General features: G+C 36.5%; 2 protein-coding genes across 6 annotated transcripts in view; one reads left to right on the forward strand and one right to left on the reverse strand.

Moving 5' to 3' along the window:
- The window catches only part of LOC131429255 (polypeptide N-acetylgalactosaminyltransferase 5), a 131,156-nt gene that overhangs the window by 95,568 nt on the left and 9,577 nt on the right, over positions 1-26,011 (forward strand). For 3 of the 4 annotated variants that reach the window (XM_058593308.1, XM_058593306.1, XM_058593309.1), the window contains 6 exons: positions 5,212-5,443; positions 5,731-5,860; positions 11,400-11,688; positions 13,237-13,433; positions 13,508-13,685; positions 13,792-13,972. In XM_058593308.1, the coding sequence (XP_058449291.1) occupies positions 5,212-5,443; positions 5,731-5,860; positions 11,400-11,688; positions 13,237-13,433; positions 13,508-13,685; positions 13,792-13,972 (1,207 nt within the window). Of the gene's footprint in view, positions 1-5,211; positions 5,444-5,730; positions 5,861-11,399; positions 11,689-13,236; positions 13,434-13,507; positions 13,686-13,791; positions 13,973-21,690; positions 21,872-26,011 lie in introns of all 4 variants that reach the window. The other variant, XM_058593307.1, reaches the window with a different exon arrangement.
- On the reverse strand, positions 11,702-12,999 carry LOC131429257 (testicular acid phosphatase homolog). 2 transcript variants are annotated; one of them, XM_058593310.1, is made up of 3 exons: positions 12,739-12,999; positions 12,449-12,682; positions 11,702-12,394 (listed from the first exon to the last, which is right to left on the reverse strand). In XM_058593310.1, exons 1-3 carry the CDS (start codon positions 12,991-12,993, stop codon positions 11,708-11,710), a joined length of 1,176 nt encoding a protein of 391 aa, XP_058449293.1. In that variant the 5' UTR covers positions 12,994-12,999; the 3' UTR covers positions 11,702-11,707. The 2 variants fall into 2 exon arrangements, with proteins under 2 accessions (XP_058449293.1, XP_058449294.1); XM_058593311.1 differs by having other exon boundaries at positions 12,237-12,377.

The following is a 26,011-nucleotide window of genomic DNA, read 5'->3' on the forward strand; positions in this document are numbered from 1 at the left end:
GGTCGAATAAAAGGTCCTGCTAACCCTCAGTTGGATAAATGTATACTGAAGGCGTTCGAGCAAAAGAAGGAGGTTTCAGTTCGGGATGTGGCCACGAAAGTGGGCACTTCGAAGTCAAATGTTCTTCGTGCTAAAGAAGCAAAAACAACCAAAACGTAGTCCGAAACAAGAAGCATCGATCAGGCCGAGGGTTCGAAAGTTGTACAAAACGATTCTTGCTGGGAATTTGGACTGCATAATCATGGACGAAACATACGTGAAACTCGATTATAAATCCTTGCCGGGACCACAATATTATACGGTGCGAGAAGGGCAAGTGTTAAACCAGTCCGAGACATCGATTGAAGTCGAAAAATTTGGTAAGAAAGCTATGGTCTGGCAAGCAATTTGCAGCTGCGGTAAGATTTCGAAACCCTTCATCACCACTGCTTCAATAAACAGCGAATATACATCAAGGAGTGTTTACAGAAACGACTTCTACCCATGATTCGAAGCCACAAGGATCCTGTTGTCTTCTGGCCAGATCTTGCTTCTTGTCACTACTCGAAATCAACGGTAGAATGGTATACTACCAAAAATGTCGCTTTCGTCCCAAAAGACTTGAATACACCAAATTACCCACAACTTCGACCAATTGAGAAATTTTGGGCATTACCGAAGGCACATCTTAGGAAACATGTCTCGGTAGCCGAAACCATTCAACAGTTGGACAAAAAAGTTGGAAAAAAGTGTCAAAACTTGTCGCCAAGAAGCATGTACGGAATTTAATGAGGAACGTTCGCAAGAAGGTGCGCCAGCTAGTCTACAATAACTAAGTAGCAAATGTTGAGAATAATATTCTGTTGTTGTAGTTCAACATTATCAGTATATCGAATAAAATTTGAATATCTAACACTTGTGAATTATTTACAGCGAAATCAAAGTGCGTCTATACTTTCTGGGACAGTCTTTATGTTTATGATATTTCTTTGATCATTCAAGTTAATAACAAATGAAGCAGTTTAACACAAATGTTTTTTTTTCTCTTCGGCTCGTGCATATGAAAATTAGTTGGATCACACCATTAGCAAATAATTTATAAGACTCGCCTGAATGGAGAAGAAAATGAAATATACAATCAGCCATCATCAGTTCAAGGTATTACCAGTGGGTGCTGGTAAACATATAAAAGGTCCGAATCTAGAACGCCAAAATGGGTTTTGTGGGCAGTCTTCTAGCAAAAACATCATGAACATGATCTTAGCGAGCCACCTCTCGCCGATGATAACGCAATTAGGTAAATAATTTGTTGCTAATTGTTACGGTAATTTTGAATTTGTTGCCCATTTATTTGTTTTTATTTTTTGAGTATTGCACTATATATAGTTTATATAAAGTTAACGAAGCACCCCTTCCAAATAAGCTTGAAAGTAAATCGAAACCCAGTGGATAATTTGATGCTAATAAGTTGCTAATTAACAACAAATCGAAACCCTTGAAAACAAATCGAAACCCAGTGGATAGTTTGTTGCTAATCAGTTATGGTAATTTTTAATGTTTTGCTATTTTTTTTTTAATTTTCCTAAGAACTTCGCTAAGCTCATATAAAAGTAACGAAGTACCCCCTTCCTAAATAAGCTTGAAAACGAATTGAAATCCAGTGAAGTGTGTTGCTTATTAGTAACAAACTATCCACTGGGTTTCAATTTGTTTTCAAGCTAATTTAGGAGAGTGAGTTCTGAGTTCTGAGTGAACTCCGTCTCGAACCCAAAATTGGCGGCGTTAGATTCCTTCATTCAGAAATGACCAAAAAAGCCATCTTTCAATTCCGTTCATTCAGAAATGAATGGTGGATGTTTACATAGTTGGGATCAATTACTCGAAGTTTTTTGGTAGATGGCTCGACATTTTCGCTTCACGCCATCTATAAGAGCTTGTATTGTCGGATCAGGTAGATTTTGATCATTTTTTATTTTCTTTTTCTAGCATTTCATTTGCATCTTTTACTTTTCTCTATGTCTTTCTGAATACTGATTCATCATGACCCAACTTGTTTTGATTGAAGGTAGTTCAGGACAGTTCAATGATTCTATATCATTATGGAAAAAAATATACCGGATTCGTCTCATATCATTCCAGCAATTTCTTAGAATGTAGGCATGAGACTAAATCCTACAAAAATAGATATTTCAATTGTTCTGTTTAAAATAAAACCGGTAAAATATTCAATTTTCGCGAAACACACCTGTTGCCTGTTGTAACGATAATTTCGCTTCGCTTTCTTTAGATACAGATCGCCTGCCAAATGAAGAAATTTAAGACGAATTTGGAAATTCATATTTTTTAAAAACTATCATCCACTCTGAATTTAATCTACGCGGTGTGAAACTCCTGTCCTAATTTTTATTAAAAATCAACATTTACGTATGTTTCTTCATCTATCACCAAGCAACTATATCTGGTATACATATCCGTATAGAGCTTTCTAGCGTGATCTTGGCAGTGCAGCTGAATTCCATAACAATTTGGATAATATTGATACATTTTATACATGTAATTCAGCTCTCGCCTTGATTTTCTGGTCTTTTATTTGACGTTTTTTTTTTGGCAACGTCAGGTGTGGAAATGTGTATGTTTCGTGTGAAATAGCTAGGTCATAATTCGAAAAAGCGCCTTAAAAATGATATTTAATTGTTATGTTCAAATATTGATAATTTTGTTCTATTTGAGCATTGAAATGGCTTGTCTAAAGAAACATTAAAATAAAATATTCGCTAAAATATATTGTGAAACCGACCTTTTTTTGTAACTTTCCCAACAAAACCATACCATTCTTAACAAAAAAAACCTTTTTAATGCACTAATTGTCCATGATCGTTGACGCACCATGCCGCGAGTCATTGTTTTCGTCATAGGTTTTGAAATAATTGCTGGTCCGCTGATTTTTCAACGGATTTAGATTCTATTATGTTTCATGATACTGTAATATTTTTCCCAATTTTTCAAAGAACTACAACATGACGAAAAATCAATTTGTTTTGAAAAATGTATAAAATTATGGAATAAAACTTATACAATAAATTTAGGTTTATTGTACTATCTGTGACATATCAAAGTTTCATTTAATTATGTTTATTTGTTGAAGAATGGTATTACTTTGTTGGAAAAGTAACAGAAAATTTAATTCACTGTAATCCCAAAATTATTGATTAAATAGAGCAAAACTAATAATATTCGAACAAAAAATTGAAATAGTCTGTTTTTCTGATCGATTTCCCGAATTTTGACCTTCGCCTCCGTCTGCTGCCGTCTCCATACTGCTCCAAGTTTCCTTCATGCTCCGCCTTTGTAGTCTAATTCAATCGGTTCGTGAACCTTTCTAGTACTCTTAAAATGGTTAAATTACATGTTGACAGTATTTTTCTGAAATACGGTGGAGAGATTTCTTTGGATTTTTATGTGACTTTGTTACACCTTGGCCGCAAATCACACATCTACCGAATTCACAGGAAATTTGATTAATTTCTGTTTAATAAGAAAAACGTTGCAGCCAGTTGTAAGTGTTGCAATTATGTTGTGCTCGTTTTTCGATTGCCCAAACAACACTGTCGTACTGCACTGACCGACTTCTTTGTAGGGTAATCACTCTTGAGGAACACTCATCTACATTTCAATAAGCTACGATATAAAAAATATCTATTAGGTACGGTCCTTGGTCTTTCTGGAATATTGTGTTGTATTTTTATGCCCTGCAAAACGCATTTTTTGCATAATGAAATGTTACTGTCCTCACGTTTTAACATCCGAATCAGAAAACGTGTTCGAATAATCTGTGTCCATAACTGCGAATTGCTTGCCAAATCAGAATTTTTCTTGCAAACTTATCAGCAAAATTATCAAAAGCTAACTCATGCCTATTAAGGACACCGCCTCGAGCCGTAGCCACACAAAACGTATTCTCGGTAAGCGGCTCAAAGTCTATACATCTAAGCATCTAAATATTTCGTCTTCCATCAATTTGTATCCGGGATATCTTTTGAGAACCTCCATGATATGATTTTGAGCTCGTGTTCTTGGCATTTGGTTCTATCTCAGTGTATATTTTTACTACTTACTGGCAGAGATGTCCATCTCGCTCTCAACAACGAGAGCTCTTCTCTTTCACACATATACACTGTTATATGAAGTGTGCACGCATCATGAGAGCGCGTGTTTATTTTCTTTCACCTCTAGCACTGGATCACACCAAAGTGCTAGAGCAGAGCTCTTAAATTCTATGGTGAGCACTCTGGTGTACAGTTTGCATAAGAGAAGCGTGGGGCACGCATATTCAGCAAAAATATAATCTATCGTTGAAATTTTGTTTTTCCTTTCTGCGAAAAAGATTTTCATAGCAACGCCAGCGTTACCTTCTGTAAATTTAAAAATTAAATCACATAAGTGCTCGCTCTCCAGCACGGGCCAGTGGTCACTTGGGTGTACTTAGGTGAGAGCGGTTTATGCGAAGAGAATGTGGTTCACTCGCGCCAGTTTCTTTAACCACAATCACACACTCAAAGTCTGTCTATTCGACACTGAGAAGAAATGCGCCTTTCTTTTTGTGTGCTGTTCGCTTGCGGAATCCTCAGTGTAGATATAAAACTTGCACCAGCGTGTATCACTCTAGTGAAATGCCATCACTGCTTACTGGTACGATATTATAGAAAGACTGTTCCTCTGAACGGTTTGTTTGGATTTTTTTTGTCAGGAATTGTATTCTATGGCTCGGGACATTCAGATGAACGTGTAAGCCAATAAACAGTATACGCCTAGTTACCAAACAAAATAGTATGTTGTATGATAGAATATTTTTAATGCGTTATATATTTTGAAATAATGTTTGAAGAATTACCTATCTTCAGATCACGCATTTGAGCCAATGTAGTTTATGAAATTACGGAGTTTAAATATGCGATAATTGAATATTTTGTATTGCACAACAACAGTAAAATGCATATGCAAAGAATCTCTGTAAAATGCCTATTTTCGGATGAAATTTTTGTCTGTGTATAATAATGAAAATCAGCGTATTATCATCTTTAACAAACAACTGCAATTAAAAACATACAATCATATTGCATAGTTACACGGCATTTTAAATTAATTTCAAATGCTGCTCATTATCATGAAATATCGCTCGATTGGTCAACAAATACTGATTTGTGTCTGTTTGTTCACTATCATCCCACGCAGCTTCCGCACAGTGCACAACTGCAGCAACAAAAGCATCATCCGGGAGGACGGGGTGGCCTTGCCGAGGACGATGACCCTATAGTTGACGAGGAAGAAATCGATACCAATTCCAACAATTTGGGTGATCAAGGGTTTGAGAACACGATACCCCGCACGTATCGCCCACAGGACCTGAAAAAGTGGCGCCCTGTTCCACAAGTGGGCGAAAATTATGGGAAACCTGGTGAATTAGGTAAGTAATAATGTGATGTATTTCCTATTTGTATATAGACTTTTTGCCTTTCTCGTATAGTTTCTTGTTTTAAATAAAAGTTTTTAACCGAGTAATATTTCATTCCTTTTTGTTTCAATTTAATCTATATTTCTTGTCTTAAAATCGTACACGCATTTTCAATTGAAAGTATGCCTCAATCAGATATTCCTTAGATAAAGCAATGACAGTTTGAACTCGAAGAGATTGTTGAGCATGTTTCACCCCCTGAACACTATATTTTCGCATCGGTCTTTGATTTTCCACAGGTAAACCGGTGAAAATCCCCCCCAGCCAGCAGGAGCTTATGAAAGAGAAGTTCAAGGAAAATCAGTTCAATCTGCTTGCCAGCGACATGATTTGGCTCAATCGCTCGCTAACGGATGTGCGACATCATGAGTAAGTAGCTATTAGTACTATTTTTCGTTTGTAATCTCTGCAGGTAACCGTTTGTCATTCGCGGTTTCAACGACACAGTGCATTTATCATGTCTAGTTGTTTAATGAAAATCTTGATCGAATCCTTTGAAAACAAAACAAAAAAACTTTTCGACGACGTTTCCACTTCTTGTAACCGAGTATAGATTGTTTGAAATGTTAATGGAATCGAATAATTACAATCCTTATTTTACAATCCTTGTCTCTGTGCTGTTTCTCTGATTTCTCTAGCAATGCTTGAATGACTTATTGAAAAAGCGCTCTTCTACCTTTTTATGTTGTAAAACAAGTTCTTGAAACCAATCTGGAATACTAGTTATAAAGAGAAAAAGATTTGATTTTCTGCTTTATCTCTTTGAAAAATACTCATATTTTGAAGATATAACGCAAAATCAAGTCAAGTTAGTTGATCGTTTCACAGAAAATGGAAAAAATAAGATAATGTAAGATACTGCACGTCCGAACGCCCACCAAATCGTTTTGAATATAACCAAATCATTCATGCTTGGCATATGCTCACGGCACAGATATTCTTGCTTTATCTGAAATGTCGCAGATTCCGAATGGTGCTGAGAGAGGAGAATGGCAAAAGATATCCCTGGAAATTATGTTTGCGGACGGTAGACATGCAATTACCAGCGATTCATGCCATTTCAGCTCGGATTTGCGATTATTTCGAATGAGGCCGGTCTATTTTCATCATACTGATTTAAAATATGTAAATCTTGAGTCTTTTAATATTTGGACGCAAAAAAACTGATATATCTCAGAATCGTGTAATTTAATAGGTACTCAAAACACAGGCCATCTATTGCACTATAAAGAGAAAATAGCGCAACAAATTTTCCGATGTGGCTTTCATGAAAGCTCGAACTTTTCTTCAAATACCTTTCATCATATTTGGACTCTCTGTCAGCCATTTTGTACCACTATCTCTTCATCTCTGTCGCATCCCGAGCCACTTCTTGTTGACAATTGCTCAATGTTTGCAAATTAATGTTCTTTTCGAAAAAATCCACCCCGTTGCCTCGATACCACCGTTATCTGCAGCAGTGACAATAGTGAAAACGGCAAGCCCATTTCGAGCTCTAATATACGGAAAAATAAGCTTCTTCATTTGGGAAGCCATAGCTTAGTTTTTCAAGAAAACGTGGGGTTTTTGTCAGTAGCTGCAAATACCTTGCCAGATCATAAGCTTTCTTACGAATATTTCACTATCCTTTTCAATTGCTAACTGGCCCAGAAAGAATTTCTTATAGACAAATTTTTCTGACGGTGCATTGGCTGGATTTTCGGTTCCACTACGATTTTTAGTTCCACAACGAAATGTCTGAGAACCAACCTGAGCACGTCGGATTATCGAAGTGAGTGTCCAATTCTAACTTACAGTTCGCAGTATCCATCAAGTACAACTTCCTAAAAACTAAATTAATCGTGACATTTAAAAACAAACTGCTGTCAGAACCAGATCCGACAAGTAAAATGAACAATGTGTACAGATATCAAATGACTCAAGCTTCATATTCTTCCATATTTCATACAAACTAGTTATGCGATTTCTCTAGAGCTCACGGCGCTAGCTTTCTCCTAGAGTTGGGAAATCAAAAATTGTTTTACAGTTGTTGATTTGCATTTCTATAGAGAACAACTGGTGCAAGTTTGATTAAAGTAGTTGATCGCGTTAAAAAATAACGTCAAATGGAACTCGAAAAAAGAGAAAAATGATGTCCACAAATCCCTGCAAAATCTAAAGAGGTACGGTTCCAAACTGACTAAAGTGCTGAGGATGCAGAAAGGTACAGAAGTGCGCTGAAGCTAACCCCTGTCTTTCTATTCAAGATGGGGCCAAAAGGTACAAGCCCAATTTCAAATGGTGCAGAACATTCTTGCCAGGGAAGAATTCAATTTGTACCAAGTCAGTAAATATCCAAACATGAAGCAGAATTTCATGGTCGAAAAGCGTTGAAGGCTCTTGTTCAACCGTATTTTAATAAATTATAAGGAAATATACGTCAAACTGTATTTCAAGCGGCTTCCCGGTCAAAAGTTTTACTTCGCGACCGGACGTCGGAATGTGCCAAGAAGATTCGTGTTTGTTGGAAAGTTCGCGAAGAAGGTCATGATTTGGCAAGCGATTTGCAGTTGTGGTTTCTCTGGTCGCTTTGGACGAGGTTTACCAGTTATTGTCCAGTCAGATGACGATCGTTTTGATTCCAGAGTGAACAGAGCTTTCTCCTAGTCAAACGCTCGTGCAATATAAAGCCAACACGTTCTTTTGCTATCTTTACGATGTCAGCTAACTCACGCAACTTCACTTTGTGATCATTCAAATTCGTGGATTTTTTCATGTTTTCTGGTGTTGGACGCCTCATTTGGACGTCAACTGCGTTCTGCATCATTAGTGCCTCTACAACCACGTTTGAAGTCAATATACTAACGTTTTATTGTTGTTTCTGATAGAGCGGAGTCTACATAACACTTTTCAAGCCATTGCTTTGCTTGAAAGGTATTTTTTCCTATAAAGAAGCAGTGTAAAATTGCTCTGAATATAACAAAAGTATCGTCACTCTTAGCACTTAACTGAAAAAAGGTGACTGCAATAAAACTAGCGCCATCTATGTGTTAGGTCTGGGACTTTTCAGCTCATGTGTTAGGAATAACCATAATCTTTAGCTGCGTGAAGCCAAGATTGAACCTGTCAGAAAGGAATTTCTTATTAACCTCTCAACATGATTAGATGACGTTTACAAGAAGCAAAGCTGTTCTACAAGGTCGAAATTTCTGCTAAGCGCAACCCACACGGAAAAACGTGGAAAAGCATTAAAATCGCAATTGATCGAAAACGATTTCCTCGGAAGAGAATATTTTTTGAGCTCTAGTGAAGCGTGTTTGGTTGGGAAACAGCACTGATCTTGCTCAGCTCTTCGTCAAACATTCGGTTAAAGTTAATGTTCGGGGGAATTTTAATGCAGCGGACATGTTCGACATTTACAAGCGAAACCTTATGTTAGAATCTGATAACATAAAATCGGTCATTCTAACGGCCAATCAAACCGCCTCTTTCGGAGAGGTAAGAAAAATTAACATTGCCACTTTGGACTGGTAATCTTAACGTGCCGACGAAAACTCACAATGCCTTTTCACAATTTTAATCACCAATCTCAAGAAATTCGAAAAGATTTGGATTTCTGCTCTAACAAGCTACATTGGAACCTCCGTCGGAAGCATATCTCGAAGGTTCCAAATCATTCTCAATGGTGGTGATGACTGCCTGTTTACTAATTAATTGCGCCGAATATTTTTCGATGTATTGCACTGTACAGAATAATTCAAATACGGATCAGGGTTATTTCGCCGAAAGGGTCATTTCGCCGAATTCTTCAATAGTCTTCAATTCGTAATTGGAATTGATTTGAAACAAAAGCAATTGAAAATGAAATTGTTTACTCCCGTTTTGTTGAACTACAATCGTACTTCTGAAATAATCCAGAAAGACTTAAATGACTTTTATAATCTTTTATATTTGTTTTACATCTTCAGAACGAAATTTTCAAGGAAACTTGTCGACTTTATTAGGGAATCTACCAGGTAATTGTTTGTGGTATTTCCCGATAACTGAGTGCGAATGAAAAAGCCTGTCTAATCTAATATCAATTATACTATCATATATAATACTGTGGTGTTCTTCAAAATAATTTTCTTCGATTCCTCAAATACCGGTTTATTTGACCGTTTACTGATAATGACTACCGATTGTAGTAGTTATAAGGCAGATTTAGAATTTTTTCATGTTTTCTGTTTCGCTCCCATAAGTGTTGTATACAATATTTAACACAATTGTATACAATTTTTAACACACTTTACCATATACTTCCGGAACCGAAAGTCGGATCCGGATGGAACTCGAGAATTTCTTACAAGACCACAGAACCTTCTATTTAAAACTAAGATTGTGAAAATCGGTCAAACCATCACTGAGAAAAGTGAGTGAGTCTACTGATAATGACTATCGAATTCAATTAAAATTTTTTTTTTCGTCCCTCTAAGTGATGGTATAAAAGTTTTTTAACACTTTACTCTATAATTCCGAAACCGGAAGTCAGATCCAAATGAAATTCAGAAGTATTTTAAAAGACCAAAAGACCATTCATTTGAATCTAAGTTTGTAAAGATCAATCACGCCATCTCTGAGAAAAAGCATTTCATTATGTGATGTAAACGAAATAACCCTTTCGGCGAAATGACCTCTTCGGCGAAACGATTTTCGGCGAAATGGCTTTCGACTAAAAGACCCGTTCCCTTCGAATACCTATCGACTTCTAGATCTCACATCTCACCGATCAAGTTAGGGCAAACATTCGGTTCTTTTTAAATACCACTTTGTATCCATTTGGGGCTTGATTTCAAAATTTATTTTCTCATATTAAAGTACAATCCTTCCGGTTAATTGTGGAATATAATTTTATTCAAATGGCTGCCTCGGCTGGCCTTGCAGTACGCCATACGGTCGGACCAGTTTTTTAGTACACATTCGATTGTATGCAGCTTTATTTCAGCTTTGGCTGCACGAATGTTGTCCTTCAAGGCTTGAATTGTCTCTGGCTTGTCCACATAACACTTATCTTTGACAGCCCCCCAAAGATAATAGTCTAACGGCGTCAAATCACAGCTCTGAGGCGGCCAAACAACATCCGAATTTCGACTGATAATTCGATCTTCGGAAACTGTGCGCAGAAGATCGATCGTAGCGTTGGCTGTGTGGCACGGAGCGCCGGCTTGTTGGAACCAAATGGTGTCCAAGTCTTCCTCTTCAAGTAACTAGAAGAACCAATGGCTAATCATGGCGCGGTAGCGCTCGTCATTGACCGTGGCGGCGGCTTCTGCCTCATTTTCGAAGAAAAATGGCCCAATGATGCCGCCAGACCAAAATCCGCACCAAACCATCACTCTCTGAGGATGCATCGGCTTCTCCATGATAACGTGCGGGTTTTTCGTCCCCCAGATGCGACAATTTTGCTTACTAACATACCCGCCGAGATGAAAATGTGCCTCACCATTTTCATACGAAATTTTCGCACACATTCCGCAACATTACCATGATTTTCAAAGTAAAACTGCACTATTTTCACGCTTCCTCAAGCGTATACACAACCATTTTCGTTCAGCGGAAGGATAAAACTAAGTTTCTGTCAAATCAGAAGTGACATTAAGGTTACCAATGTCCAAATAACCGCTAGTTTAAAAAAAAGTTAGATGGCGGACCCTGTACTTCAAAAAATTATTTAATATTCTGCTTTGCAATCGCTGATTACCGACTGTCGGAAAATATCTGTCTGGTTGCATGGGACAAAAAAGTACATTCAACTATCTCAGCCATGACTGCACTTCCGAGTTAAAAATATTTAGGATTCGAGTTCGATTAATATTCCCTGTATTTTTGTAACCAAAAGACTTCCAAAAACTGACAACCCCTACTCTTCTGCTTTTTTCATGTTTTCCAGTTGCAAAAAGAAACACTACTCAGCCAAGTTACCCACCACCTCAATAGTGATAGTGTTCCATAACGAAGCCTGGAGTACCTTACTACGGACGATTTGGAGTGTCATCAATCGATCACCTCGCCCACTGCTCAAGGAAATCATCCTCGTAGACGATGCCAGCGAACGGGACCATCTGGGCGAGCAGTTGGAGGACTACGTTCGCACTTTGCCGGTGCATACTTACGTTCTGCGAACCGGCAAACGGTCCGGGTTGATACGGGCACGACTTCTAGGTGCCAAGCATGTGAAGGTAAGTTCCAGTAATTGTTTTATTTAACATAACATAGCTTATCATAATCGCTAGACAAAAGGTGTTCAACAGTTTGTACAAATTTTGCCAATTGGCAAGGTTCGGGACAGTTAGGTATTTCATGTTTCGTTGGACTGGTTACATAGGCATTCTTATAGTATAGCATTCTTACCTCTAGATCTTTTCGAAACGTTTTACTTCTGTGTAATTCAAAAACAACAGCCGACCCACACTCGGGTCGATGGACGACTAGTTCTTTAAGACCAATACTGTTGAATAAACTAATCTGACTCAAGTCGTGACCTGAATAGAAGAACATTTTTCGTTTTGGTTTTGTTTTTCCATCGCGCACTGCTAACATTTTGCCCACAAACTCCTTTAAAATAGCACCTCCGCGAATATGTTTAAGTTCTTGATTACCGGTATAGGACAGCAGAAAACCTAGCAAGAACGCTTGAGTTCTTTCCGGGAACACTTCGTGTGCCCAGTCCGGCAGTTTGAGACCAAAACTGTGATAGATGTTTAGTGTATCGCAGATCAACGCTAGATTCTTCAGAGTTGTTACGGGAACACCAGTCCTCTGACCTATGATTTTCTGTAAGGCCGCTCCCTCTTGGAACCACAAATAAAATTCGGAATTCCGCTCAAATTCGAATTGTTTCCAGACTTGTTTTGCCCTTTCACATGCTCTGTTTTGTAAAAGAAACTAAGACACACACACATTCATTCAGCTCCATATGCTAGAACTAAACACACTTACGGTGTCTTCATCCGGGAGGATTATATGTAATGGTACCGGTTGATGCCTGATCGCAGAACTGTTAGAAGTTTTCAGCAATCCGGTCAGGAAGCTTTGTGCACTGTTTATGCATCGTTCAGTGCTACTGCTAGCTGCGTAAATACTATGTTTAATCTTGAACACACTTTTCGGAATAAAATAACTGTACCGCTCCCGCATATTCTGACCCAAGGTGTACAGTTCCTCGTAGCCTTGCTGAAAGATTTATTTGCTCAGTAGCAGAAACAAGAAATAAAATTTTTAGAACCTACCGGTTGCAAAGCTTCCAGTCCTCCTTCCCATGGAAAATTTGCATGCTGGTCCGAAGGAAGCGTAATTATTGGGCTTCGAGCACCATGCCGAAAAAGAGTGAGAATCATAACTAGTGAACTGTTGGAGTGTTCTCTGGGGAGTACCGCACAACAAAACTGTAAGCTTACTGCCAGCGCTACTATCATATGGCGAAAGATGTCCTTTTTCCTGATCGTCGGGACCATTGTCCGTCTGTTGCCGACCACTATCCACATTCAAACTGCCAATAAATATAGGCCAGTAATCGCATTTTATACGATGTAATAAGGGACCTTTAGAGTAGTAGTCTCATTATAACAAGATTGACATATTTTGTATACATGTTAGCGATTAGCAGACACCGAATTCCACCTTGCCCCTAATGTTCGAATGTTATACAAAAGCCTCAAGCGTTCCATCATTTCGATCAGTACATTGAGCTTCTCATCAACTGGTTTTGTATTCCGTCATCTCAACAGGGACAAGTCATAACGTTCCTGGATGCCCACTGTGAGTGCACTGAAGGCTGGCTGGAACCATTGTTGGCGCGTATCGTGCTAGATCGCAAGACTGTCGTTTGTCCAATCATCGATGTGATATCGGATGAGACATTCGAGTATGTCACTGCTTCGGATCAAACATGGGGTGGCTTCAACTGGAAGCTCAACTTTAGATGGTAAGTGGTGATGAAGAATTCTCCCCGCGTTTAAATGATCAACATCTAATGTCATCTTTTTCTACGACGTACAGGTACCGGGTTCCCTCGCGCGAAATGTCACGTAGGAACAACGATCGGACAGCGCCTCTGCGAACGCCGACTATGGCCGGTGGGCTGTTTTCAATCGATCGGGACTATTTCTACGAAATTGGTTCATACGACGAAGGCATGGACATTTGGGGTGGGGAAAATCTCGAAATGTCCTTCCGGGTAAGTGTTGTTCGAGGCACTAAGCTAATATAAGCGAAATTCTATTGTGTCTGATTTGTGTATAATTTAATGACAATTTTATTTACAACAATCCCAATGAGCTTAGATATGGCAATGTGGTGGCATATTAGAGATCGCTCCCTGTTCTCACGTGGGTCACGTTTTCCGCGACAAATCACCCTACACATTCCCCGGAGGTGTCGCAAATATCGTCCTGAAGAATGCGGCTCGTGTGGCCGAAGTATGGTTGGATGATTGGAAAGAATTTTACTATCAGATGAGTCCAGGTTGGAACCAAAACCGTTTCTTTTGTTTTCAGAATAGATCAGAACATTATTCTAACCATTCTTCATCGCTCTATTAAAACACTTCCTCTCCAAATAATCTTCTCTATGCGAATAATTCATTTAGCACGTCGTGCTGCCATTTCGTTCAGAAAATGATTTGTTTTACGAATATTCCACGTTTGCGACCAGCAACAACACACCCGCAATAGTTCGAATAGCAAACAAGCGGCAGATTACGCTCACGACACTGTACTTTAGAATTGAATTATGTTTTTTTTTATGAAGTGATGCATAGATGGCGTTTTGTTTTATTTTTCTTCATTCGTATATCGTAAAATTTCTTTTTGCTGTAGCGTAACTAGTCAAAGTTGTATTCTAACATTAGGTCATTTCCCATTGTTTACCGCTGTTCCGTTGTGACGATCCTTTATGTTTGATTCACATTTTTGTTTAAGGTAGCGCTTCGCCATGGTCAGGTCGAAGCAAGACATCTCACTGCTTCCTCTTGCTTTGTCGCCGAAATTTCACCCAAAATTGCAAATTTCTAAAATACTAACCCGATTCACTAAAAATCAAAAACATACGATTGTAGGTAAATGATTTTACTATGCATTTGGCAAAAAATATCTGTTAGAAAGCTTTTCTTTCGCGAGATTTCGTGCGAGTTTTGTTAAAATTTGGTTTTCTTTTTTCCTTTTCTCGCTATAAACAACTCGCATATGTAGGGATGTGCTACGTTTTCAACAAAGCGTCAAAGCTAGTAGCGATGAAAATCTTTACTGATTTCTGGTTCTACTGAAACATCAAGACATTATTTTACAAAGTAGTAAAACTTACTCACATTTTCTATTCATCTATATTCAACGTTTACGCAGAGAGAACGAACAACGAAAACAAAAGAAATGTTGTTAGCGTCTACCGCATGTAGCATTTTGCACACCCCAATGCATGCGTTGACATTGTGTGCGTGCGAAAGAATAAGGAAAAACTCATTTATTTTTATAACTCGCACGAAATCTTTCGATAAAAATGTTTATCAGGCACAATTTATATACGAATCGATAGAAAAATTAATTATCTAGAATCGTATGTTCTTGGAATTTCCGTTTTCTTCCCCGTTTTCTCACAATTTTGGGTAAAGTGCGTGAAACCCCGGGATAGGCAGCGAACTCCCGTGACCACGGCGAAGCGCTACCTTAATATGTCAATTTTGTAATATCAGTAATTGATGAGCGATTCCAAAAATAAGTAACAAGTGATAGGATTTCGATTTGGGTGAAACTTAGCACACATCAACAGTTATTAGCAGTGAAATATACGATAACCTTCTTAATACTATGCTATTCAACAAAACCCTGAGCTCACGTCATCTCGAAAACGGTTACTTCTAGGAAAAAGGTCACTATGAGCAATTTCATTGCTTTCGATCAGTAGAATCATATCATAGTATTTAAATCACTATTTTTCGTCAAGAACTTGAAATTTCACAAATACCAGTGAATGGTTTTAGCTCTAACTTCTTTATTTTAAAAAGGCATTAACATCAAGTGTTGGATAAACAATTTAAAAAATGATTAAAAAGTTTAAGATACGAGTATTTTCAATTTTACTTTTTCAGTTTTCAGAAACTTTATCTTGGACTCAATTTTTATACAAATAACTGCTGACAACAATTTGAAAAGAATGTGTGCCAAATCAATCGCTCTTTCAAAAATTATCGTTGAATTGAATTAATATCTCTATTCTTGGTTTGCCATACCGAAGATGTTTGCGAAATTTTATCCAAATCGAATTAAGTCGATCCTTTTTTGTTGTTAAATTCTGGAATTGTTCTAATTCTGCACTAGAATTCTTCATAACCGAAAATAACAATTTACTTCTTCACTTTACATTTTTGAATTAAGCTTGACTTGCATAGGGCCTAGGCAAAACTGTCTTTGAAAAATTCAAATCGTTTATTTTAAGAACGGTTGGTCCGATTGATTTGGTGTCTATGGCAATGTTTTAGGAGAATATATGGAGAATGTTTACACTGTGGAAAACAATGGTTATTAATCTATTTTATTTAGAAAGTTAATCCAATTTTGTGGATCTTCGTCGAATTTCAAATAAAACGTGCTAATCAAAATTTTGCTGAATACTAACGTTCTGGAGACACTGGTTTCAAAACCTATTGGATTATTATCTAATTGCGAAAATGAAACATAAAAATCACTTATCTTATATAAATGGTATTACTGGTTGTTGTTAATTTATGTGTAGTAGTTGATGATAAAAGTAGTTTATTGCACTCTACGTTAAGAGGAAGAAATATGTAATGTACAATAAAATTAGAGTATTTTGGAATAAAGTAGATTTTTAAAAATTAATAAAATTTTGTTGAATTAATTTTATGAAAGTATGCAAAATTTTAAATAATAAATATTTTAACTATAACTATAGACGAATTTCGCGACAACTAGAACAAATGTTGGCACTCTGGTACTCACCTTCTCAGATTTGAACGAAACTTTCTGAACACTTTGACAGATTCACTCAAGTATCTAAACTTGAAATGCGGGATGATGTAACTATTGCATCTTCATCCTACAGGACAGGACCTCATAAGATGGACTGATTTGAGTGAAATTTATCTCAAGATGGATAATTATGTATTTTGTTTCGAAAATTTTACTGATTTTTGGAAAATCACTAATATAACACATTTTTGTAGGATTTGTCTTATTTTGGATAAAAACATTTGAAAAAAATTGTAAAAAATCCTTTTTAAAAGACAGTGTAGATCAATTGTGGAAAAAAAGTATGCAAAGTGGCTTTTTGTGACAAAGTCCACTTGTCTAGAAAATTTTATTTAAACTTGAGGGTGCTGCCCACTCCGAAAACGATTTGACACAAAAATTACAAATAACCAGAGCAACGCACCGCTTGAGCCAATTTGCTCTCGATTTTTTTAAACGATTCACAAGCATCTCGGAAACAGTAGCGTTTTACAAAATATCAACTAGCATCTTTTTATTTGAAATTTTGCGTGCTTGCATGAAATTTGAGTCAAAACTTATTGAATAAAAATATTTCAAGATAGATAATTATGTTTCCTATCAAACGTCCATATATTGCAAGTTTTAAAGCAGTTTTTCTAACTAATAAGTTTTCTTGTCCAGTATTTATATTTTTTGCTAATATCTTCTCACAAAAAATTGAGGTTCGTTCGATTCTTGGATGATTACGAGTTGCCAAGCAATCTGCTAAATATTTTCAGGGTAGAAGTTGGGATTTCGCACGCCGTTGAAAATTCGTATTATGGAAATCGTCAGTCGTCAACTATCTTGGATCACTGTCAACTAGTTGGATAAAGCACAGGATTCGTTCTAAGGCTGCATTCAAACATACCATCTACTGGCACAGCTTGCAAACTTGCACTAAAAAAATAACATTTTTCCCAGATTTAAATCTAAAAATGTTAAAGTGTCTATTGCATTTTTCCAACCATCAGAAGCAGAGTTGCACTGAGTCGTGATCATCATCCACACGTCAAATCATACGAAGTAGTTCCGTCACGAACCAAAATGATCGTCATTCAACGTTGACCGAATTCATGCCATGGGTAGCGTACGGCGAACACGAACAACAGTGACGCGAGAGTGGCAACACGCAGAGAGTAAAATATTTCGAATGAGAGAACAGATCGGTCATTCTCTGTTTGGTTTTAAAATGGTCTGTTTAAAGTTTTATAGTAAATTGAAAATGATAATACTTTGATCTTTATTATCATTTTCTGACATCACATCATTGCGAATGCACTTTTATTTTCCTTCTAAGAACTAAGTCAAACCGAGAAAACGTTGTCCTTGCAATTGATGATCACGACGGAAATTTTAAATATTGATCGTCATTCTAAGATTTCTGTCATGTTGATTCGTCTCCAAGTGAGCATCAGACTGAACTGACGGAATATCTCTCTCAGTGAAACTCATACATTAGTAATGACAGTACATGCAGCTTTTCAGTGAGAGAGCTTGCAAGAGAAACGATGCCTGTTGGAACGCTTGTGTCCGTCAGTGAATATTCTCTGTTTACGGATACTGGATGCAACACTGATCAGAAGCAGGATTCTGATCAGAGCTCTGACTGGACATTGCAAACTCATCATCACATGGCAACTATTCAGCGTGCTGAGTATTATTTTTGTGATTTGTGTAAGAGCGATTGCGTACTTCTTAGCATCTGATATGTAACTGTCCCGCATTGACGCAACTACGTATCCAGGTTTTTGGTTCTCCATACATGGTTGAATATGTGTATGGTGAGCTAAAATTGAAGAATGTTCTATCGTTTCTCACCCAAATATGATAAGGAGCAATAGTTAGAGGCGTTCGTTGTTCTTCCTTCTGTTTGCTTCGCAACTCGTAATCATCCAAGAATCGAATGAACCTCAATTTGTGAGATATATTGGCAAAAAATCTAAATATATTGGACAAGAAAATTTGAGTCAAAACTTATTGAATAAAAATATTTCAACAATTTTTAAAAATTCACCTATTATTGAATTTGTAAAAAAATAAAATGTAAAATTGTAAAAAAATACCATTTTTAAGATAATCAATATTCAAGTTTTTTTACAGTGTATACTGTTTACATATAGCTAGTGATCCTATAATAAAAGTAACTTACACACAATTACAAATGCCAGCGGTGCCAGAATTGTGGTTATATTTATCTCGTTGCGATATTTCTCTCCACTGATCTCTCGTTTTTAGATCACTACATACAGCCCTAATTGTCACCTGAAACATTACCGAAGACACCAAATCAATCGGATCAACCGATCTTAATACATGTTTTTGAAAATTTTTGAAGATTTTTTGTCCAGGCCTTTCTCAAAAGTAAGGCTAATGTCAAAATGGTGAACTGATGATGCAAATTGCCTTTTTTTGCTACGAAGAATGCTTATGCAAAATATAAGCCAAATCAAAAACTACAAAAATTAAAAAAAAAAATATCGTTATTTCCGGTGGAACTGCTCTAATATTAAATCAGGCTTTAGGTTTATTTCTGAGAAGATCCTAAGCAAAAATTTATTGAAATATTTAAAAAGCATATATCTGAACTAAAAAACCGTTTAGGTAATTATTAGAACTATATTGAAAAGTGTACACTGTAAAAAAAAGTTCACTTCAGTTCAAGATGGAGAGTAATGGACAAAAAAGCCAGTGTTCTAAAATGAGGTAGATTTTGAAAATTGTAAAAATTTTTTTTTTATAACTTTCATTTCGGGTTTATGCACTTCGACATCTTCGAATCAAAATTTGGTTAAATGCTACCGTTTCCGAGATACAGCGGTTGTAAAAAAAAATTAATGAAAAATTTGGTTTTATCTGATTTCGGATGTTTTTCTGTTTATTCAAAAAAAGAAACTTGTTCAAAACATTAGGCTGATATTTTTATACTCTGTTGCATAAAAATTTGCGATAGTAACGATTTCTTCTTTCGCTTTTGAGCAGGGCTTGCATATTGAAGCAACGAATATGAACGAAAGGGTTTCACTATCTGTGCTATTCACACACATTCGTATGTCAGGTAGAATTCACAGCGCAACCCAAGCCAGGAGAGCTGCTTCGTTCGTTCATTAGTTCATGAATATGCCCGCTTGCTGAGACCTATGCTTCATGAGGTTAGCATTTGATGAATGGTTCTCATATTGTAGATGCCTATGAGGAAACTAGTTTCATAACTTTTAGTTCCGATGAATATTAATTTAAAGAACATTGCTTTTAGTGTTTCTAGGATATGTACACAGTGTAAACTGCCAAGAAACAAATGGATCGTTTTGAAATGGGCTCAAATGCAAAATTTCTGCTATAAAATGTTTAAAGTCTGTTTGAAATGTGATCAAATTTGGTCTTGGAAGGCGAACATTATGTTAAAAATGATTTCTGTAAACCTACTTTTTAAAAATAAACCGTAAACATTGCCTATATGACGTTGCTTCGCATCTTGTAGCACACCGTGAGGCATGGTCTTCTTTCTCGTACAATACTAACGAGAGTGAACCCTTCATTTCATTACATTGTCATGGATTGCTTAGTTCATGTGTTAACTGAGAATGAGAGCACAGACAATTTACTTGGCAAGGGGAATTGGTCTGCTCAGTAGCATATACTCTCACGCATCCAGTTTCTCTCTAATATAGGTCTCTCATTCAGCTATGTCAAGCAAAGTGTTCACAGCAGATATTTTTTGTTGCTTCGTTCGTTTGAGGATTCACAATACAAGCCCTGCTTTTGAGTCTAAACCGACAAGTTCCTTTGCATTTTTTATGGGATATTCATGTTCGTTAGCTAGACTAGCCTTTGTAGCCATGTGTTTCATTGCTCCTCCTAAGGCATTGCGTCGCGTTTTGTCATGCAATGTTGCGAAATAATATCATACAACATCCATATCCATTATACACTGAAGTCTTTTTTATGCGAATTCACGTACCGCATACAAAAACCGCATAACTCTGAAAATTCGCATAAAAAACCGCATAACTATGAAACTTTGCATAGAAAAAAACCGCATAACTCTGAAACTTCGCATAGAAAAAAAAACCGCATAACTCTGAAAATTCGCATAAAAAAAGTCGCGTAAAAAACCGCATAAAAAAAGACCTCAGTGTATTGGCAAAGACTAAAAAAGCTCCATCTAAGCTAATTTATAAATGAAATCTCGAAAACGGTAGCATTTAATAGACTTTTGATTTGAACCTTTTCTATTGAAAACTTTGCGCACTTTCGTAATATCGGGTCGAAATTTAAACAATTTTAAAAAATCATTATTTATAAAAGCTATTACTTTGTTAACCATTATTTTTCAACCTTGATCTAGAGAGCATAAATTTGTTGTCAGCTACAATGGATAAAAAAATTTAAAAAAAAAACAGAACTACTTCTTTTAGACAATTGATTTTTGGGTTGGATTTATTTTACAGTGTATACTTTCTCCACATAGTCCCAATACTGACTTTAAAATTGCCGAAGACACCAAATCACCGTCTTTGAGATACATATTTTTTCAATTTTTCAAAGAATATTTGCTTAGCTTCATTTAAAAAATAAACCTATTGTCCATTTTGGTCATGCATGGTGCTTATGCAAAATTTGATCCAAATAAAAAAAATACAAACGATCGACCTTCGAATTCAAACGGAATTGCTCATCAAAGTTAAATGAATCAATTTAGATGCAATGAGACGTCATAGCAGCAAAAATCGAAATAGTTGTCCAGTTGACTGCGAGTCTTCGAAACTTGTCATTAAATATTTCACTAACAATAATCATAGATTAGCCTCAGTAGGTGTGTTCTACCCACGACTTTTGTTTTTAACACCCGTGTGTTTCATCGGTTATCACAGGTTTGATCATAAAAAGCTACATCACAAGCCACACTCGTATATTTTTCTGTCATTAACAGGTTCCAAACACACACAAACACACCTGTCGGATTGCCAAGGCCGCCATATTGCCACCTAATTCTGCTTTGATTTTATTGTATTGATTAGAACATTAAAATACCCTTTTTTCCAGTAGACTAACGCCTAGTATTTTATCTCTCTTTTTTCCGTCAATCAAATCGGTCATCGTTTAATAACGGTCGTCAAATTATGTGTTACTAACATACAAACGAACCGCTCATACTCACACCACGATCAATCATTCGCTATATAAAACCTGTCCCAGGTGTGGATGTGCGGGGGTACGCTGGAAATTGCACCCTGTTCCCGGGTTGGTCACGTTTTCCGCAAATCGACTCCGTACTCCTTTCCGGGCGGTACATCGCAGATCGTTAACAAAAATAACGCCCGCTTAGCGGAAGTATGGCTCGACGGCTGGAGTGAATTTTACTACAATATTAACCCAGGTTCCTCAGACATTTTCACCTAGCTTATGACTATGAAGAGCTGTACATTTGATGCTAACGCCTTGCGTTTTTTTTAGATTTTACGTTATGGTTGTGCATGTTTGATGTTTCATATGTTTATTATTCTATCATTCCTTCCCATTTCCCATACTTTACCGTGTATTCATGTGGATATCTTTCGAATAATCCGTTCTAATACAGAAATTTGCTTTTAATTATAATTCTAAGTGGTGTTGGATTTAATCTCCTCTTTCTCATTAGGAACTCATTAATTTTATTCTATTTAGAGAATTAAGAATCTTGCTTATAAAACACCTCCAATCAAATCTCGTACAGTTTTACTTCCGCTTTCAAACCGTTTGCGGAAATTTACTCGTTTATATCTCTATTATTACGAACAAAATTTTACCACAAAGCCAGCAAGAAACAGTGGACCATCAAAAGCTTTTATTTGCCAACAAGGTGTTTAGATTTGCTTGAAAAATAAACTCTGGATTTTCGGGTGCATGTTGAAGTGGAAGTATGAGTTTTATGGGACGGATGTACCTTCAATAACCAAAAGCAATAAAAAAACAGTAATGATCCCAGAAAATCCCAATAACAACTCACTAAAATAAAGCATGGAAAGCAATAACAATTGTATGAAGCTGAGCCTCGGCAATACATTTCATAGGAGAACATCGCACCCGGAATTATATCACTATGTATACATCACTGTCACATTCGAATCACTGCAAAATGGAAGCGTAATTCGCACAACATTCCTGGTTGCACTTTTTAACCACCACTTTTTTCCGATTACGTTCGTTCAGTTCCAGAGAAGAAAAAAACATTTATTTTGTTCAACTGCACCCATGCAAATGAAGAGTTCGCTTTTCCGAATGAATACAAAACACAAATATATCGATTAGTTTTCAATACATTTTGGAATATAGTTACCATGAAAATCTAAATTTCGGAACCGACAGACATTAGCATGTTAATTACCATTCGACAGGATGTAATCCACAGTACGAATATAGCAAGCTCTACTTGCTTTTTCGCAAGTTTAATTGTATCGTGTACCTGTTCCAAAATAACTCTCATGGTATCGAAGCAGAATTCTATCGAAGGATGTCCAAAAATGTCTACCTTAAAAATCGCTCATTTTTCAATCCTAATTTTATTAGCACATGACAAATGGGCAACAATATAGTTATGATTCTGAAGAAATCCTTCCAATCAATTTCACTGTTGACAAACAACAATGAACGCTACTAAGCAGCCAGTCTGCCGACATAAATTACACCGGTTTGTTATCTGTGCCGGGACAGGAACAATGACAAACCGTCAACGTCACGGACGACAGTGCGATTAATCTCTACGCTAAAAGTTTTCCAAGTTTCCAAGCGAACGTTCGAGATTGGTTGTTGTGTTCGTCGTAAGAAGATACGCGTCTGTCGGAATTGATTTGTTTCTTTGCCTCTCGACAGGCTTGCACTAACGCGCTTTCCTCCGGTAATACTACTCCGCTGCTGCTGGTAGCATGTGAAATCTGAAAACCGTGACATTGTTAAAGTTCAACAGAACAGTCGGTACGAAGCGTTGCTACACAAACCGTTTCAAGCTGAATGGCAAGTTTTGGTAATATTCAACGAAAATATCGTTTTTGAATAATTGAAAAAGTCGCACGTTTTAGGAAGAAAAGAAGCAGCTAGTTTTTAAGACTGCATTATAAATGAGATTGAAGCAACCAAAACTCGGATTTCCTATTAAGTACTCCAGAACTCCTAAACTTATTAGAGCAACGAAAATTTTAAAGAAAAAGCATTCAACAGATGATTCAAAATTCAACTTTTCATATGTTCATTTCTTGTTATATTCATATGATACAAGAACCTAAAGTGGAAAAAGCCCGTTTGAGTTGTACTTTGTGTATTGTTTTCACACGAGTGTAAAATTTACCATCTTTCAATTACAAAAAATTACAATTTTGAGTACTTTCGAAACTGGAATTCGGGGTACAGTCGAAGTCGATTCGTTTGGCCGTCAACTGACAGAACTTGCAAATTGGATTAATTTAGAGCTCAATTTAGAATTTAGTTACGTTTTTGCATCGTCGGTCTTTAAACGACGGTTTAAAATTCTTAGTACTTATCAATCTTTTATCCCGGAACCGAACTTCGGATCCGTAAAAAAATCTGTAGATTTATATGACACCATAAGACCTTTCATTTGAAGCTAAGTTTGTGAAAATCGGTTCAGTCGTTTTTGAGGGTGAGTTCCTTATTGCCTTTCTCATATAGAAAGGCTATGCAATGTGTGTGTTTGTGTGTGTATGTGTGTGTATGTATGTGGTAAATATTGTCACTCAATTTTCTCAGAGATGGCTGAACCAATTTTCCCAAACTCAGATTCAAATGAAAGTTCTTACGGTCCCATACACTGCTGTTAAATTTTATACCAATCCGACTTTCGATTACGGAATTACAGGATGATATGCACAAAAAAAAGAAAACAAATTGTCACGCATTTCTCAGAGATGGCGTGACCGATTTACACAAACTTAGATGCAAATGAAAGGTCTTATGGCCTAATACAATTTTCCTGAAATTCATTTGGATTAGATTTCCGGTTCCTGAATTATAAGGAAATATGTGGAAATTTAGGAAAAAAAGCGCACTCAGTTTTCTTGGAAATTTCAAAAAAAAACTGAAAATGATAGGTCTTCAAATTCTTTAAAAAGTCCCCGTTCCAGTTCCGGGATTACAGAGCGATTAGTGAAAATTTTCAATTTCATGAGTATTTTTTCTCAAGCGATGGTGAAACGAGGTGCACATTTGTATAAAACTTATTGCTAAGTTCATCTAGTTGGCAGATCTTGTTAGTTAGAGAATATATATATATATATATATATATATATATATATATATATATATATATATATATATATATATATATATATATATATATATATATATATATATATATATATATATATATATATAACTACTCGGTTTCCGTTTTCGAAAGCACCGATAATAGTGAAGCAAAGCTCCAAAAACGAACATCACTTCGATTTCTCAGCAGCGGTTAAACCGATTTTCACAAATCATTATTCAAATTGTAGCTCTCATTGTCCTGAAATATGCCGTGCAACTTCATCCAGATCCGAAATTATAGTGTCAAAACATTCAAACCTTATTTAAAAACGACGATGCAAAGCTGGTATGCGTCGGTACGCTCGGCTTTGCTCCGTTCGCAGCGTGCTTTGTTCAATTTCGTATAGCGTACAGGGTTCCCACATTTTATTCTATAGGTGAAAAATATGTAGATTTGTAAAACTTTTATTCAATTTATACCTACTTGTTGGTGATATTACAAAATCATGATAACGATACCTTTCTATAAAAGTACACTTATTGCATTTTTCATATAGAAAGTTTCTACAATCACTCGAAAAATTAACTAGTGAAAGTTGGCCCGGAGGGCTAAGTGTTCGATACCATTCGACACAGCTAATCGAGCTGTGCAATGTCTGTGTGTGAGTATGTGTCAAATAATGTCACTCATAAACTAGAAAATCAATAGTGATCAAAAACTCTAAAACGAGACTCACTCAATTTTCTCAGAGATAATTCGATCGATTTGCACAAACTTAGGCTCAAATAGAAGTTCCTATAGTCTCATAGATTGCTGTTTAGTTTCATCCTGGTCCGACTTCCGGTTCCAGAACTATAGGGTAAAGTAAATCATTTAGTACGACGATGCAAAATGAAGAAAAAATTTTATTAACTTTTTTAAAATTAAAAAGAGGGGTTAGTTCATACCCAAAGAAACTTTCTTATTTCATTCAATATTGACAAAAAAAAATTCTCTTCTAGTGATATTTTTTGGAAATATAAGTAATATGGTGGATTAAAAAAGGTTTTGTGACCACTTTTTTTGTGGTACTTTCGGAACCCGAATCGGAGAATTGGTATAGCCGAAATCAGTTCTGATGACCAGCAACTAACATGATTTCAATATTGAATTTGTGTTAAGCTCAATTTAGAAGATTTTTTGCATCGTCAGTCTAAACAACGGTTTGAAAGTTTGAACACTCATCTTTCTATAATCCGGTTAAATTCAAGCGCATTGTATGGAATCATAATACCTTTC

Source organism: Malaya genurostris, chromosome 2 (assembly GCF_030247185.1).
Source record: "Malaya genurostris strain Urasoe2022 chromosome 2, Malgen_1.1, whole genome shotgun sequence".
Taxonomy (NCBI): domain Eukaryota; kingdom Metazoa; phylum Arthropoda; class Insecta; order Diptera; family Culicidae; genus Malaya; species Malaya genurostris.

Bases quoted from the DNA above. Each gene is read 5' to 3' on its own strand.
- LOC131429257 (XM_058593310.1), bottom strand. From the start codon at position 12,993: ATGTGGATAGTGGTCGGCAACAGACGGACAATGGTCCCGACGATCAGG. The intron at 12,683-12,738 runs GTAGGTTCTAAA...TAAATCTTTCAG, and splicing joins GACTGGAAGCTTTGCAACCG to CAAGGCTACGAGGAACTGTA. The intron at 12,395-12,448 runs GTAAGTGTGTTT...TGTGTGTCTTAG, and splicing joins TCCTCCCGGATGAAGACACC to TTTCTTTTACAAAACAGAGC.